At 45.1% G+C, this 15,110-nt stretch overlaps 1 protein-coding gene across 1 annotated transcript in view; it reads right to left on the minus strand.

Annotated features, from left to right (window-relative positions):
• The window catches only part of GREB1L (GREB1 like retinoic acid receptor coactivator), a 120,249-nt gene that overhangs the window by 20,167 nt on the left and 84,972 nt on the right, over positions 1-15,110 (minus strand). The window contains exons 17-21 of the mRNA XM_055559086.1: positions 14,728-14,920; positions 10,926-11,059; positions 6,585-6,924; positions 2,189-2,304; positions 892-1,136 (exon numbers count right to left, since the gene is read on the minus strand). Coding sequence (XP_055415061.1) covers positions 892-1,136; positions 2,189-2,304; positions 6,585-6,924; positions 10,926-11,059; positions 14,728-14,920 — 1,028 coding nt within the window. The remainder of the gene's footprint in view (positions 1-891; positions 1,137-2,188; positions 2,305-6,584; positions 6,925-10,925; positions 11,060-14,727; positions 14,921-15,110) is intronic.

Genomic DNA, 15,110 nt, shown 5'->3' on the forward strand with positions numbered 1-15,110 from the left:
GACATGCCCTCCTCTAGAGGAGCTTGTCTACCCAGGGATTGAACTGACGTCTCATGTCTCCTGCATTGGCAGGCGGGTTCTTTACTACTAGCGCCACCTGGGAAGCCCTGGAAATAATGCTGTATTTGCTTAATACTATTTAGCAGAAGAAAATCCATGCCAGGCACTGCCATCAGCCACACAGTAACATAAGAAGAGGGCAGTTGGTAGGCTGTAGGCTGGATCATCCCAATCGACCAGTGGCCCCAGAGTAGCCTTCCGTATGTAAACACTTGCCATTTAGGTACTTGGGGGAAAAGTCACTCATTCATCCGTTCAAACAAACACACACTCAGTGCCAGGTACTAGGCCAATTAGCACAAACCACTTCAGGGTCTGGAAGGAAAAGAAGGCCTTTGTGCAAATATCAGATGTGTAATATAATGAGATGATTAGGGTGCAGAGACTAGGAGACGTGGTGTTAGTGAGGATTCATGAAATTTACTTATTGTATTTAGCCTATTGGTCAGGAAGATCTCCTGGAGCAGGAAATGGCCACCCACTCCAGTATTCTTGCCTGGAGAATCCCTTGAACAGAGGAACCTGGCAGGCTACAGTCCATAGGGTCACAAAGAATTGGACATGACTGAAGTGACTTAGCATACAGCGTGCATGCATGCATTTAGCCTATTAGCAAGCTCTTCATTAAGTGCTTTCCAGGCAAATGTCTTGTGGCTGCTCATGACTCAACGTTTGTCAACTACATCTCCCCAGGACTGAGGTCTGGATGGGATGCCCAGGTCAGCCACCACTGCTCTGAAAGCTGGATGGGAGGCAGCAGGTGCCTCTGCCTTCCCTACTTCTACCCCTTCCTCTCTCCTGCCCCAACCCCTGGAGAGAGAAAGTACTGACCTGAAGTTCCCGTGATGGCGCTGCTGTTACTCTGGGGTCTCTCCAGGTCGATCAGCAGCTCCTCGGTGTCATTCTCGCTGGCCGTGGCTCGCTCTTGCTCCTTGCCGCTGAGGTCCAGGGCGGCAGTGGGCCCCCGGATCACCTCTTTGGACACGTAGCAGCAGGCCAGCCCCATCTCCTGCTCCAAGGCCGTGCGGGTTAAGTAGCTTGAATCAATTAACCGGAGGTCACAGTACTTTAGAGACCTGCACAAAGTAATGGTGTCTTTGGTGAGGCGCGCAGCGTTTACGTGTGGCTGACAGCGGTCAAAATGTGAGGTGATCCTCGATGTAAACCTCAGTGCTGCCGCCTCCTAGCTGTTAGGGCCGCGGGACAGTCACTTCACTTTCTCCACACATGGAATAGAGCAACAGTGCCCAGCTGACAGTTATTGCAAGGAATGAATGACATGGCACAAGCAGTGTGTTTAGAGCAATACCCAGTGGGCTGCCCTGGTGGTTCAGACAGTAAAGAACCTGCCTGCAATGCAGGAGACCTGGGTTTGATCCCTGGGTTGGAAAGATTCCCTGGAGAAGAGAATGGCTACCCACTTCAGTATTCTTGCCTGGAAAATCCCATGCACAGAGGAACCTGGGGGCTACAGTCCATGGCGTCGCAAAGAGTCAGATATGACTGAGCTACGTTCACTTCACTTAACTCACAGCAAGCACTCAGTGAATGCTGTGACTATTCTTGGGCTTCCCAGGTGGCTCAGTGGCAAAGAATCCGCCTGCCAATGCAGGAGACTCGGGTTTAATCCCTGGGTTGGAAAAATCCCCTGGAGAAGGAAATGGCAACCCACTCCTGGAAAATCCCATGGACAGAGGAGCCTGGCGGGCTACAGTCCATCAGGGCCCCAAAGAGCTGGACACAACTGAGCAACTAAACAACAATGACTATTCTTGCTATTGCCTTCCAACTCACAGGCCCCAGATCCTTGAGGGAACAGCAGCCTAACAGAGACACTTCATCCAAAAAGCTCCTCTTGGGGGCAATGCTTCTCCTCCCTGCCCCTCTGGCTGCCCAGCTTTCATGCATAAACACTTCTCCTCCGGGGCTTCTCTCTCATTCCCCAAATTGCTAGGCAATCTCTGGAAAGTTGAAAGAATCCAAGAAGGCTAAATTTCTTACATCCCCGAGTAAAACAACGGCCTTCTCACTTGCCAAGTGAAGGAAGTGGGTGAGCATCAGCTAAGTTTTAACCGTCAGCTCAGCCAAGCAACCAATGGAAAATGAGAATTAGTGATTGGCATCGTACCTGGGAAAGGTTTCTCCAAGAGGATCTTTGCCAGTTAATATCACAATACAAGGCAGACCTTCTAGATCCTGGTACGTCCGAGGGACCCACTCTTCTGCTTCATTTCCTCTCCAGGTCTGTAGAAGGGGACCCAACAATAAAATTAAAACCCCTCATTGAATTTCCACCTTTTTTGTTTCTACAGTCAGATTTTACACACATCTGTGTTTCCAAATGACTTCCAATAAGTGTGTTTGTGTGTGTACATGTATTTTAATTGCTACTGAAAAGAATACACCAAGTACTCTAGAAGAATGTGGGCTTTCACGTTATCTCAATAGGGTAAACAGGAGATCTTAATGAATATATTATGTATTAGCCATGCACATCAAAGAAATAAACAATGTGAAATATCCCACCAATGGTCCAAACCTTACAGAAACCCTACTTAAACTACCTGACTCAGTGCTCTTAAGTACAACACTTTCTTTGTATAATGGAAAGACTCTTGGGATTGATTGATTGAAAAAGACCATTTTGGTTAATAAATGACTGATAAAATAATCACAGCAAAACTTATATATAATCACCTCTATACATTAACTGAAATATACATATACACACATATGTATATCTTTAATAAATGGAACAATCTCACATACAGGAATTTATCAAGAGGAAGAAAATCTCAACTTGAAGGATGCTTGAAAGTGAAAAGATCTTACAGATTTTTTTTTCTATTCTAGAGCAGAAAGAAAATAAACCATCTCTTAAGTGGATAAGGTGATTTCTACTACTTTTTATGAAGTGTGTAGCATCTAATTGTGATTTATATCAGCTTTCTAGCAGGAATTATAAGAAATGAACTGACATTTCTGATGATGTTTTTGGGAACAAGGACTGAAAAGTGAGGTATTAGGAGATGCATATAATGTTATTTTTAAATAGACTGGTATTTCCTTTGCTAAAACCAACATGGGATAAAAAGAAATATATCAGGTAAGATATGATATGATATAATATAACAGAGTTTGGTTACTGGTTTGTTGATGTCTATAAAAGCCAGTCTTGGAAATAAATATACCCACAATTACTTCAAGTAAAATGCATAGAATTTTTAAAACTGGAAGAGCCCCCAAACCTCAATCTTTTGTCATATATTTTTATGCCAAGGAGAACTCAGTGGATCTACATGACTATTTATAAGTTTGAGAGACTTTCTGTGTCTTAGAAAACCAATCTGTCAAAAACATTAAGACATTAGCAGAAAGTTTCTCCCCACCCCCAATTCAGTTTTCCATATATTTTCATGTCAAAGGGAACTAGAACATTACCTAAGTCAAAGCAAATAATTCTGCAAATAAGAATCATTTTACTCATAAACCTTCTTGTTGGACTTATGAGATCCCTGACTCTGGGGTCTCCCCAAATATATTTCATGGTTCTAGCAAGAATGAGGTTGGGTTATAATGATGGAAGAATAGATGTCGTGTTTAATAAGGAGAATTATTTTCAAAAAATGATTAAACAGATTCCACTTTTACTCTTGAGCAATCAGAGCAAGGCAAACCCACTATGTAATGTTTTCCTGTCACACTGCTACTTCTGATGATGGATGGCTGCCGTTCTTCTACGGGTCTATCATGCCCTCAGGGAGCTTTTCCTACAGAAGCAGTTAAAACAACACGAAAGACTGAGAGAGCATTGACTTAGGGGCTCATATGGGGTTCAAGGTCAAGGAAATCTAACGAAAGCTTCACAGGCCTTCTGGACAGACTAACTTATTTAGATATAAACTTATATCCTTCCAAAGTACTTATTATCACTTAGAAGTTAACCACAATACCTAAAGGCTAAGCACAAAAATAAGGCCCCCTAATGGAAAAAGAGGCACTGGATATTACCCAAGGCTAGAGACAAAAGGCATGGAAAATCCCATGGATGGAGGAGCCTGGTGGGCTGCCGTCTATGGGGTCGCACAGAGTCCGACACGACTGAAGCGACTTAGCAGCAGCAGCAGAGACAAAAGGCATCCTGGTGCTGTTTCGTCAGTGGTGAAGGAAGTTGGTATTAATAATTTAGAGATCAGCAGGTGAAACAGAGACCACCTGGCAAGTGGCAGTCTTACTAAGGATGCGAACGTTTTAAATTTTCACTTCCACACCAGTGGAAAATAGGGACTTCCATGGTGGTCCAGTGGTTAAGATTCTACCTTGTAATGCAGGGGGCCTGGGTTTGATCCCTGGTCAGGGAACTAGATTCCACATGCTGCCAACTAAAGATCCTGTGTGCAGAAACAAAGACCCGGTACAAATAAATAAAAATAAATATTTTTTAAAATAAAAAAGGTGGAATATAAAAAAGATGGATTGATGTGATTGAGGGATTTTGAACATATGGAAACTCTCTTTTTTTTAAGGCATCCCCCACACACGTGGGATCTTAGTTCCAAGAGGATCAAACCTGCACTCCTGCATTACAGGGCAGAGTCTTAACCACTGGACCACCAAGGAAGTCCCTGGAAGTCTCTTCTGTGTAGCTGGTGCTTGGCCACTGCTCATGCGACTTGAGGTGTAACTGCTTGAGAAGTAATCACTTGAGATCTCTTCACAGCACACCCCCAGCAGCCCCAGGAAGCCCTGCAGGTGGTTCTGATGTGCTTGCAGCCAGGTAGGAACCTCAATTATTGACTGGTTTTCAAACTATGGCCCACGGGGGCAAATTATCAAAGACTGCTGATTACACTGAATTAGTAAGTGTCTGTGGAGAAGGAAATGGCAACCCACTCCAGTGTTCTTGTCTGGAGAATCCTAGGGACGGGGGAGCCTGGTGGGCTGCCGTCTATGGGGTCGCACAGAGTCAGACACGACTGAAGCAACTTAGCAGCAGCAGCAGCAGTAGCAGTAGCAGTAAGTGTCTGAACAAATGACCTAAGACACTCTAAGCAGCTACACCGGGTCAGTGCCAACGGAGACCCAGAGAAGACCTTGCAGCCTCATAGCCTTTTAGAACATCTCCCTGCAGTAGGTGTGTGAGACCTCACAGAGCGGTGCTGATTACCTGCCTGTCCAGATTCCTCATCATTAGCATCATTCAAAGTGTCTCATAACTAACAAGTTGTATTGTAAGAAGAGTTTCAGGATTCTCATTTCTTACTTATCCCAGGAATACTGCTATATTGTGGTCTATGACTTTAATTCAAAACTGTGAACATTATATCTATATATCCATATGTGAAATGTAAATGTTACAACTTTCACTAAATACAGGAGCTTCTATGTTTAGACAGATTTATTTGTTCCAACTGTGTATCAAGCTAATACAAGACATTTTGTCTGCATTTTGGATTATTTGAGTTAGGTAGTAGAATGCAATACAAAGGTTTACATTTGCAAAATGCTCTATGAATATGAAATAATAATGCTCAAATTATAGCCCTTAGAGACCATGCAGTCTAACGCTCATTTTGCAGTTGGTAAACTGCAGCCCAGATGGAAATGTAAATCCTCTAAGACTGCATGCTTTCTTTTTATACAATTTGTGTCAAAGTAGGCTTTTCTTTATCCAGGTTAGCTCAGTATTTAGTTTCTGCAAGGTTCAGAAACCATGTTGATCTAACCCAGACAGAGAGCACCTTGCTCAGTACCGTACCTATCGGTGTGCAGAATTTCATAAAGTGCTGTCAAAGGGCTGGGACACATTGGATTAGAAGAGTCCTCAGAAAAATCTGAGCGGGGCATGAGATAGGGACTTAGGTTAGTTGATCAAAGAAGTCTCCCCCGCCCACCACACCTGACAGGAGGGGTTCAGAAAAAGCAATGCCTTCCCCGTGCAGAGGGGTGGGGGACTTAGCCATGCACAGGCTTGGAAGAGTCTCAGTCCAGCCCGCGCTTGGGGCCAAAGCAAGTACAAAGAGACAGCAAACTGTTGGGGAATCCACATGCAAGAGGGTGGGCAGTCGTCCTCTGTGAGCCCTGAAGAGAAACAGGATACTTTACCGACTCTGGGTGGACAGAAAAGATTCAGTGAATGGATGATATTGAAAGGCGTGCCCCCACGGAGGTCCGAGAGAACAACTTACCTTTTTTTTTTTCTGAGAAAACAGTTGGCCGTGGGCTAGATGAATCTTGAACAAGGTCAATAAACAGGGGGTGAAATTGGGTCATCACTTTTTTTTTTGCACCTGCAGTCGGAGAGCATGGAAGACCAACTGCATGCATGCACTAGCATGGGGGACCCAGACCGAATGTTAATCAACTAGGCAGGCGGACACATCCCTTAGCTTAGCCTTAACGTTGTCACGAAGATCGCGTGACACTTGTGCGAAACTCTAGCAAACGGCAGGCCTCTGAGCCGCCTGCATGGGGTAGGGGTGGGGGGTCCTAGAAAACGGAGCGAAGGTCTGTCCATTGCTAACCTTTAGTCGCGCCACAAAGTGGGCTGCCACGCTGAGTTCAGAGGCGGGGTTCCCCAGGACCACCTCGAAGCGGTACTGGAGCCCCAGCTTGTCGCGCACCTCCTGCAGCCGCTCCTTGGCCAGCATCGCCAGCTGCACGGAGGGCACCCGGAGAATGAGCATGTGTCCGCGCCCGCTGCGGTTCTTCCCCGGGCAGCTGAGGAGGTCATCCATGATGTTGAGGGTCTCTGGTGTGCTGTGGTCACGCAGGGATGCCACGGTGGTCAGAGCCATCAGGGCCTCCGAGTACTGCTGGATGAGGAGGTAGCAGCGAACCACCATGCTATGCAGCCTTGGGTACCTTCAACAGAACACAGGGGCACTAGCGTGGGGGCCGTGGGGCCTGGGATCGCAAGGGCTGCGCGGTAGGAATGGAGACCCAGCAGGGTGGGAAGCGGATAGTGGTGGGTGGTGGGCTTGAGCTCAAGAATGACCTGGATTTGAGTCAGTTCTTACAAGGTGGATGAACCTAGAGCCTATTATACAGAGTGAAGTCAGAAAGAGAAAAACAAATATCGGATATTAACACATATATATGGAACCTAGAAAGATGGTACCGATGAACCTATTCACAGGGCAGCAGTGGAGATGCAGACATAGAGAACAGACTATGGACACGGGTCAGGGGGAGGAAAGAGAAGGCGGGACGAATGGAGAGAGTAGCATGGAAGCATATACACTACCGTTTGTAAAATAGCCGGAGGAAATTTGCTCTATGACTCAGGGAACTCAAACTGAGGTTTGGTAACAACCCAGAGGGGTAGGATGGGATGGCAGGTAGGAGGGAGATTCAAGAGGGAGGAGACATATGGCTGATTCATGGTGATGTATGGCAGAAACCAAAGCAATATTGTAAAGCAACTATCCTTCAATTAAAAATCAATAAATTTGTTAAAAAAGAATGAACTTGGAGACCTCCTGTAGAGCACAGGGAACTCAGCTCAATGTTCTGTGGCAGCCTGGATGGGAGGGGAGTTTGGGGGAGAATGGATACATGCATATGTATGGCTCAGTCCCTTCCTTGTTCACCTGCAACTATCAGAACATTGTTAATCGGCTATACCCCAACACAAAATTAAAGTTTTTAAAACAGAATGACCTTGGAGCCCACATCACTAGAAGGAAAAGCTGAGCTCACAACACCTTCTGGGATAGGTACCTTGAGTTCAAGAGGCTTAGGGACAGTCTAGGGATCCTAGCTTCTCCCAGAGTGGTCTCTAAATCAGCAGCATCACCACCGGGGAGCTTGTCAGATGTGCCAAACCCTCCTACCCAATGTGCACTGAATCAGAAACAGCCTGGACAAGGTCCCCAGGTGATTTGTACCACACTGTATCTTGAGAAGCACTGGTCCGCTCAGACTATCCACAGAGTCGTAAAGGATCATCCCTAGATTCTAAGCTCTTGATGCTGTCCTGGGGTTAGAATGCTTGGTAGCTTATTTCTCTGATACTTAAAATTATAGTTGAGGAAACCGATACATTAATGTAATGTCTGTTAAGCATAAGGAGTAAAAAGAGTAATTATTATGGCTAATTTGAGGTCAGCTCCCTTGTAGCAATAACAATTGTTGTTGTTCAGTCGCTAAGTCGTGTCCGAGTCTTTCCGACCCCAGGGACTGTAGCACATCAGGCTTTCCTGTCCTTCACCATCTCCTAGAATTTGCTCAAACTCACGTCCATTGAGTCAGGGCAATAACAGTATCTTCTCATAAAAATGGAGGAAGCTTGGAGCCGGCTGGAGAAATAGCATCCCCTAGTGGTGTGGTCTCCCATCCACCTGGGTTCACCCCAGGAAATAAACAGCAGGAGTCCCGGGAAATAAACAGCAGGGGTGTCCTTGACTCACCCCAACATTCCCCGCTCACCACCTTCCACTGGACCAACTCGGCTGTTTTTTTTTTGTTTTTTTTTTTAAAATTACAGAGCAAGCAGAAAATAAACCTCTCATTTATGTGCTATTCCTCATAAGACCCAGCCAGAAGACAGACGGAATACACATGGGTAAAGAGGACCCACTTGCAGACCTGAAGAGGTGCTGGTCAAGAAAGCAGGCCTGGGGAAAGCAAGGCCTGGATCGGAGCTTGGCTGGGCCTCCCGTGGAGCCTGCAGAAGGATGGCGGGTTTATGAACGTTCTTCCTGGATGCCGGCTGGTGGCACAGGCAGCCTCCTAGCAGCTGGGTAGACCAGAGGGCAATTTCACCTTTGCTCCACTTTATAATTCTATTTAAAGTGAAACAGTCATCACCAGCCTTGCACAGGGAAGCCCAGGGTCAAATACCAGTTCAGGTCAGCAAATGACTAACTGTGGTTTTGAAGTACTTAGAGCTGGAAAAGACCATGGATTGATTCCCTGGGTTCTGATTCACTTTCTCATGGAAGGATGCTGATTTAAAGACTGGGAGAAATTCAGCTACTTGCCTAAGATCATCCAGTCAGTGAGACAAGAGTGCGGATTTTATTCAGTTCTTTGACAATGTCTTCTCAAGTGGTACAGATTTAGTAGACTGGGGAAAAGTAAAGAACTCCTTTAGTTCCATCGGTCCTCCTGAACCAGTCCATTCAAGTGTTCAGTAAATCATAGCTATTATGAGCCTGGGGGACCTGGGCTGGAGGAAGTGAGCACAGATGATCCAAGTTTAAGGCTTACTGTTTTTTTTCGCTGCGGCATGTACAAAAACCAAAGTTAGATCGAAGGGTAACTTTGATATGAAAAGTGAAAGTGTTAGTTGCTCAGTCGTGTCTGACTCTTTGTGACCCCATGGACTGTGGCCCACCAGACTCCTCTGTCCATGGAATTCTCCAAGCAGGAATACTGGAGTGGGTTGCCAATCCCTTTTCCAGGGGATTTTCCCAACCCAGGGAATGAACTCAGGTCTCCCGCATTGCAGGCAGATTCTTTACTATCTGACATGCAGGCATTTAAATTTTACACTGAAAGAGCTATGAATTTAGAAGTGAATAGTTTTCCCAATTTTTTTTTTTGTATTCAATTGTAATCATAGTTTTTGTAAGGATTACAAAAGTTGTATAGGAGCTGATGGGACTGTCCATTAAAATATGAGTTATAAAACTCCAAGATGTTACTGAAAGAAAAGATAGGTTCCAAGCTGGTGGATAGAACAGGAGGCTGGGGAACACTTAGAAGGGAGACTCATGAGGTGGTTTTAGAAATCTCAGATCACAGGTGCCATGAGGGGATTAACATCACAGTGTCTGTTACGTCTTCTCAAACCCAACAGCTGCGAAAGTACAAAATCCCACTGCAAGCCTGTTCCTTTTCCTGACACCGCCCAATAACTTGCTGGGTAGGACGTTTCTCCCTGATCATCTTTATTTCTTTTTCTTAGCAATCTTATAGGGCAGCTTTTAAATAGATGGGTTGTGATCAATGAGAGACAGTGTTAAGAACTAGAGATACTAAAAATAAGAATGCGTCTCATCGCAGAGTGCCTGACTGCCCCATCACTGGGTGATCAGACAGAATACTGTAGTGGAGGACAGGGAGGAACCTCTACTAGGTTAAATTCTTTTATTTTTTTTGGCCATGCCCAGCTTGAGGGATCTCAGTTCCCCGACCACAGATTGAATCACGGTCCTAACCACTGGACTGCTGTGGAATTCCCTATTAGGTTAAATTCTTATGCCTCTTTTTTTTGAGTCTGTAGTTAAAGATCAGAGAGGGGAAAAAAAAATGAACAAACAAAACAGAAAATCCCTTTGCTCTTCCAGCGTTTGACTTGAAATTGAGGAAGAAAAAGGAGACAGAGTCGTAAGACTTTACCCCAAAGTCGGGGACTGGAAGAGGGCCACTTGGAACTGAGCTCAAACAATCTGATTATTCTTTAGTGTTCTCCAGTTTACACTTCAAGTCTCTCATAGTAAAGTTTCATTTCTTTACTGAGGGTGATTGCCTGTGGTAGACAAGAGGAGAAAAGTGTGGGGTGCATGGTGGGGAGGGGGAGGCCAGACCCCAGAGGAATGGCTTCTAATAAGCCAATCCCTCTCTGCCTGCATCATCTCTGGGTGCAGCTGTGGACCTGCCTGGGAGATGATTCAGAGCACGGAAGGTGGTTATCCTTCCCACTCGGGGTCACTGGATTCCTTTGCTGGTCCTGGATGATGATAGAAAACCCAGCTGAGTGAAAGGTCATGTCAAGACAGGCTATATTTATTCTGCTCTTGAGTGTCATTTGCATAGCCTGGGCTCCACCAAAACTCCCTGTGACTCTGACAGAAAGACGTTTGGCATGTTCAGACAAACAAGAACAGCTAAAGACAAGGCTGAAGGTCCTTATTTACCTCTCCAAGAGCGTGTTCACCATTTTTTCAAATGTATCGTCACATCTCAGAAGGGGGCTTGTGATTCCCCACTGCAGAGATTTACTGTACTCGTTCAGGCCGAAGTACAGCTTCTCCTCACAGCTCACGTCCTCCTGGTTCAAAACACAGAGCAAAGCCCAGTGAGGGCAGGGCACAAGGTGTCTGATTTTCAGGGGCGGGGCGGGGAGGGACCTGTAACAGGTTATTGCCTGAAAATTAGAAAAAATTGTGAATAAGCAAGTGGGACTATATCAAACTAAAAAGCTTCTGCACAGCAAAGGAAACAAAATGAAGAGGCAACCTACTGAATAGCAGAAAACACTTGCAAACCATTTACCTGATGAGGGGTTAATAGCCAATATCCATAAAGAGCTCATATAACTCAACAGCAATCCCCCCAATCCAATTAAAAAGTGAGAAGATCTGAATAAAATGCTTTCATTTTTTTTTTCCCTTCTCTTTCTTTTTTCTTAGCAAAATGATAGGGGCAGCTTGTTACACAGATGACTTAGAACCACCTGGAGCTAGCAGGATTTGAAGAACTAGAGCTACTGGGCTCCCCCAGCACCACAAATCATAAGTGACATGATTTACTGAATTCTTGTATCTTTGGGGAAAATGTTCCTTTGCTTAAAAAAAAAAAATCTCCGCTCCCAGAGCCCAGCCCCTCAGTGACCCTGAGCTTAGCACTCCCTGTCTTTGTGCTGCCATCTCTGCTTTTGCTCCAGCTCAACCCTCTGCTCTGTGGACGCTGTTCCCTGGAAGGTGACCAAGGACTCCTGAGGCCAAACCCTCAGTCCTTGGCCTCGCTGCCCTCTCTGCCATTCTCTTCATTATTTTCTTCCATGATTTTATCTACACCAGCTGCTTCGGTCAGTGATCAGCATTCCTGAAAAAATATTCCAAAGCCTCAGCATAAAGTCCCCGTTCCTACCCCAGCTCTGTGTTTGCTACGGTGCACTTGCCTGGCCTCCACTCAGTTCACATCTGTCTTGTCTGCCCTCCACACGCAGGTCTGCTGCTCTTCTGTCTTCTCTTTTCCCACTAAAGGCATCATCTTAAAAATATCTCTGCTTTTTCCCTCTTCCTCAAAAAACAAATCCTAGAAAAGTTACCATTTCTTCCATCCTCTTTATTGCCAGCACCTCTATTCTGATTGAGGTACTCGTTCATTCGAACCTGAATTATCAGAGAAGCCAGATGACTCACCCCCACCTTTCTAATCTCTTTGACTTGACCTCTTATAGTTAATAAATTGCCTTAAAATGCAGCCTCTTAGTATCCACTAAAGCTGAACTCTGCACTCAGCAATTTCACTCCCAGATACATACCCAACAAAAGTGTATACAGATGTCTACTAAAAGGCATGAGCTAGAATGCTCAAAGCAGCAACTGAAATCAGTGAATAGGATGAATAAATCAACTGTGGTGAGTCACCCAGCGTAACCTGTATACAACCGAAAGAATGAGTGTTTCACGACTCATGTAAAATATAAAAGAATCTCACAATGTTGAGCAAAAGAAGCTATATATAACAGAGTGCCTACTGCATGTCTGCCTCACTTCAGTCGTGTCCAACTCTTCGTGACCCTGTGGACTGCAGCCCGCTAGGCTTCTCTGTCCATGGGATGCTCCAGGTAGAATACTGGAGTGGGCTGCCATTTCCTCTTCCAGGGGATCTTCCCAACCTAGGGAGCAATCCCGAATCTCTTCCATCTCCTGCACTGGCAGGCAGGTTCTTTACCACTAGCGCCACCTGGAAAGCCCATGCCTATTGCACAATTCCATTTATATAACATTCAAAATGAGGCAAACCAAGCCAGAAGAGTGCCTCCCTCTGGCGACAGAGTGCCTGGCCTCTGGAGGGAAGCTCATGTTCTGGTTTTTCATCTGGGTGCTGGTTCCACGGGTATGTTCAGTGCGTCAAAATTCACAGAGCTGAACATTAACATTGAATAATTGTGAATTGTGAGTAATTGTGAACCTAAAAATACAAGAATTATGCATATTCTGGGGGTTCCCTGGTGGTCCAGTGGTTAGGAATCAGCACTTTTACTGCAATGGCCTGGGTTCAATCCTTGATCGGGGAACTAAGATCCTGCAAACTGCGTGCACAGCCAAAAAAGAAAAAGAGTAGGTTCTGCTATTTCTAATAATCCTGTGCCCTTGCTAAAGAACTGTTCACCGACGTGTAACGAGTGTAAGCTTTCCCAGCCTGGTCTCAAAGATTCCATATGTATGTTTTCAGGTTTCATTTAATCCCACGAAGTATTCTCTGAAAAACGCCTGGTGCTTCCTCCCCTACGGCCCTGCCCTGCTGACTGCTGTCTGCAGTGTCTGCTCTGTCCTTCCTCTCCTCCAGAGCCCACCCCATGCACTGTCCTTCATGTCACCATTCCCGATGCTCTCAAATAGATGGCACTTTCCCTCCTTCAACCCACAGAGCACTTTGGTTTTTTGCGATTGTCTTATTCTACTTTGTTTTTCTTTTCTTTTTTTTATGTTTGTCATTTTGTTTTTACAAATAAAAATTGTATTTAGTTAAGGTGTATATGTTGGAGAAGGAAATGGCAACCCACTCCAGTATTCTTGTCTGGAGAATCCCATGGACAGAGGAGCCTAGTGGGCTACATACAGTCTCTGGGGTTGCAAAAGAGTCAGACACGACTGAGTGACTAACACCCAGGGTGTATAACTTGATTTTTTTCTTTTTTAAAACTATTGAAGTATAATTGACATGAACATTACATTAGTTTCAGGTGTACAACATAATAATCTGCTATCTGCATATGTGGTGAAATTATCACCACACCAAGTTTAGTTAACATCCACCCATCACCACACACGGTTGTAATTCTTTTTTTCTTGTGGTGAGAACTTTAAGATCTACTCTCTGAGCAATTTTCAAATGGACGGTAGAGTGTTATGAACTATTGTCACCTTCCTGTACATTATGTCCCCAGAACTCATTCATTTTATAACTGGATTTTGGTGCCTTTTGACCACCTTCACCCATTTTGTCTGCCCTCCAGCCCCCACCAACTGGCAACCACCAATCAGTTTTCTCTGTGTGTGTGTCTCTCTCTCTTTTTTTTTGATGTGGAGTTTTTAAAGTCTTTATTGAATTTGTTACAGTATTGCTTCTGTTTTATGTTTCCGTTTTTTGGCCACAAGGCATTAGCTATCTGACCAGGGATGGAACCCACATGCCCTGTACTGGAAGACAGCCTGAACAACTGAACCACTAGGGAAGTCTCAGAATGAATCATTCAAAAGCACAGAACTAATCCAGGATATTGATGATTATGTCAGACCACATTACATTTTAGGGGGACAAACTACACAGGTGGATAGTTTTGTATCTGCATGATAACCTAAAGTAGAGCCCACCGAAACAAATTTATAGAGAACACTATTCACTAGCTTTCGTTGTTCTTATTGTTTAGTCACTAAGTCGTGTCTGACTCTTTACTGTAGCCCACCAGGCTGCTCTGTCCACGGGATTCTCCAGGCAACAATACTGGAGTGGGTTGCCATTTCCTTCTCCAGGGGCTTTTTCCAACCCAGGGATTAAAACCAAAGTCTCCTGCATTGGCAGGCGGATTCTTTACCAGAGTCACCTGGGAAGCCCATTCTTTAGCATTTAGTGAATACTAATTGTAAGTATATGGAACTTTAAGAAGCTAAAGCACCCGTAAGGCTTTTGACCATGTTTTCTGATGCTGTTCTGCTCCCGAGGGGACTGGGAACATGCCTGGCAGAAGGCAGGGAAGAGACTCACTGTGCTGTCCAGCTGCATCCAGTGCACCTCGTTGCTGGTGCTGATTCGAGACTGTTGGGTCTGCAGAGTGTATGGACAGGAGGTGACCTGGAGCACCAGGAGGTTGAAAGCTTCCAGAACCTCTCTGCCGTTAATGACCCTGTCAGCCAATCCATGGCCGGGCTCACCATGTGACAAAGAGCCCGACATGACACTGTAGAGACATTGAAAGTCACATTAACACCTCCTCATTTAAGTGACTAGATGCACAATCAGAGAGCAAAATAGAGGTCATGTCTTAGCTCTTATTTTTTTCAGTTCTTATTAACTGAGAGCAGCAGTAGAAACAACCAGCATTTGATGTGGAAGAGCAGAAATAACCCTCTTTCTTACCCCTTTCAGAC

Source organism: Bubalus kerabau, chromosome 21 (genome assembly GCF_029407905.1).
Source record: "Bubalus kerabau isolate K-KA32 ecotype Philippines breed swamp buffalo chromosome 21, PCC_UOA_SB_1v2, whole genome shotgun sequence".
NCBI classification, from domain to species: Eukaryota; Metazoa; Chordata; class Mammalia; order Artiodactyla; family Bovidae; genus Bubalus; species Bubalus kerabau.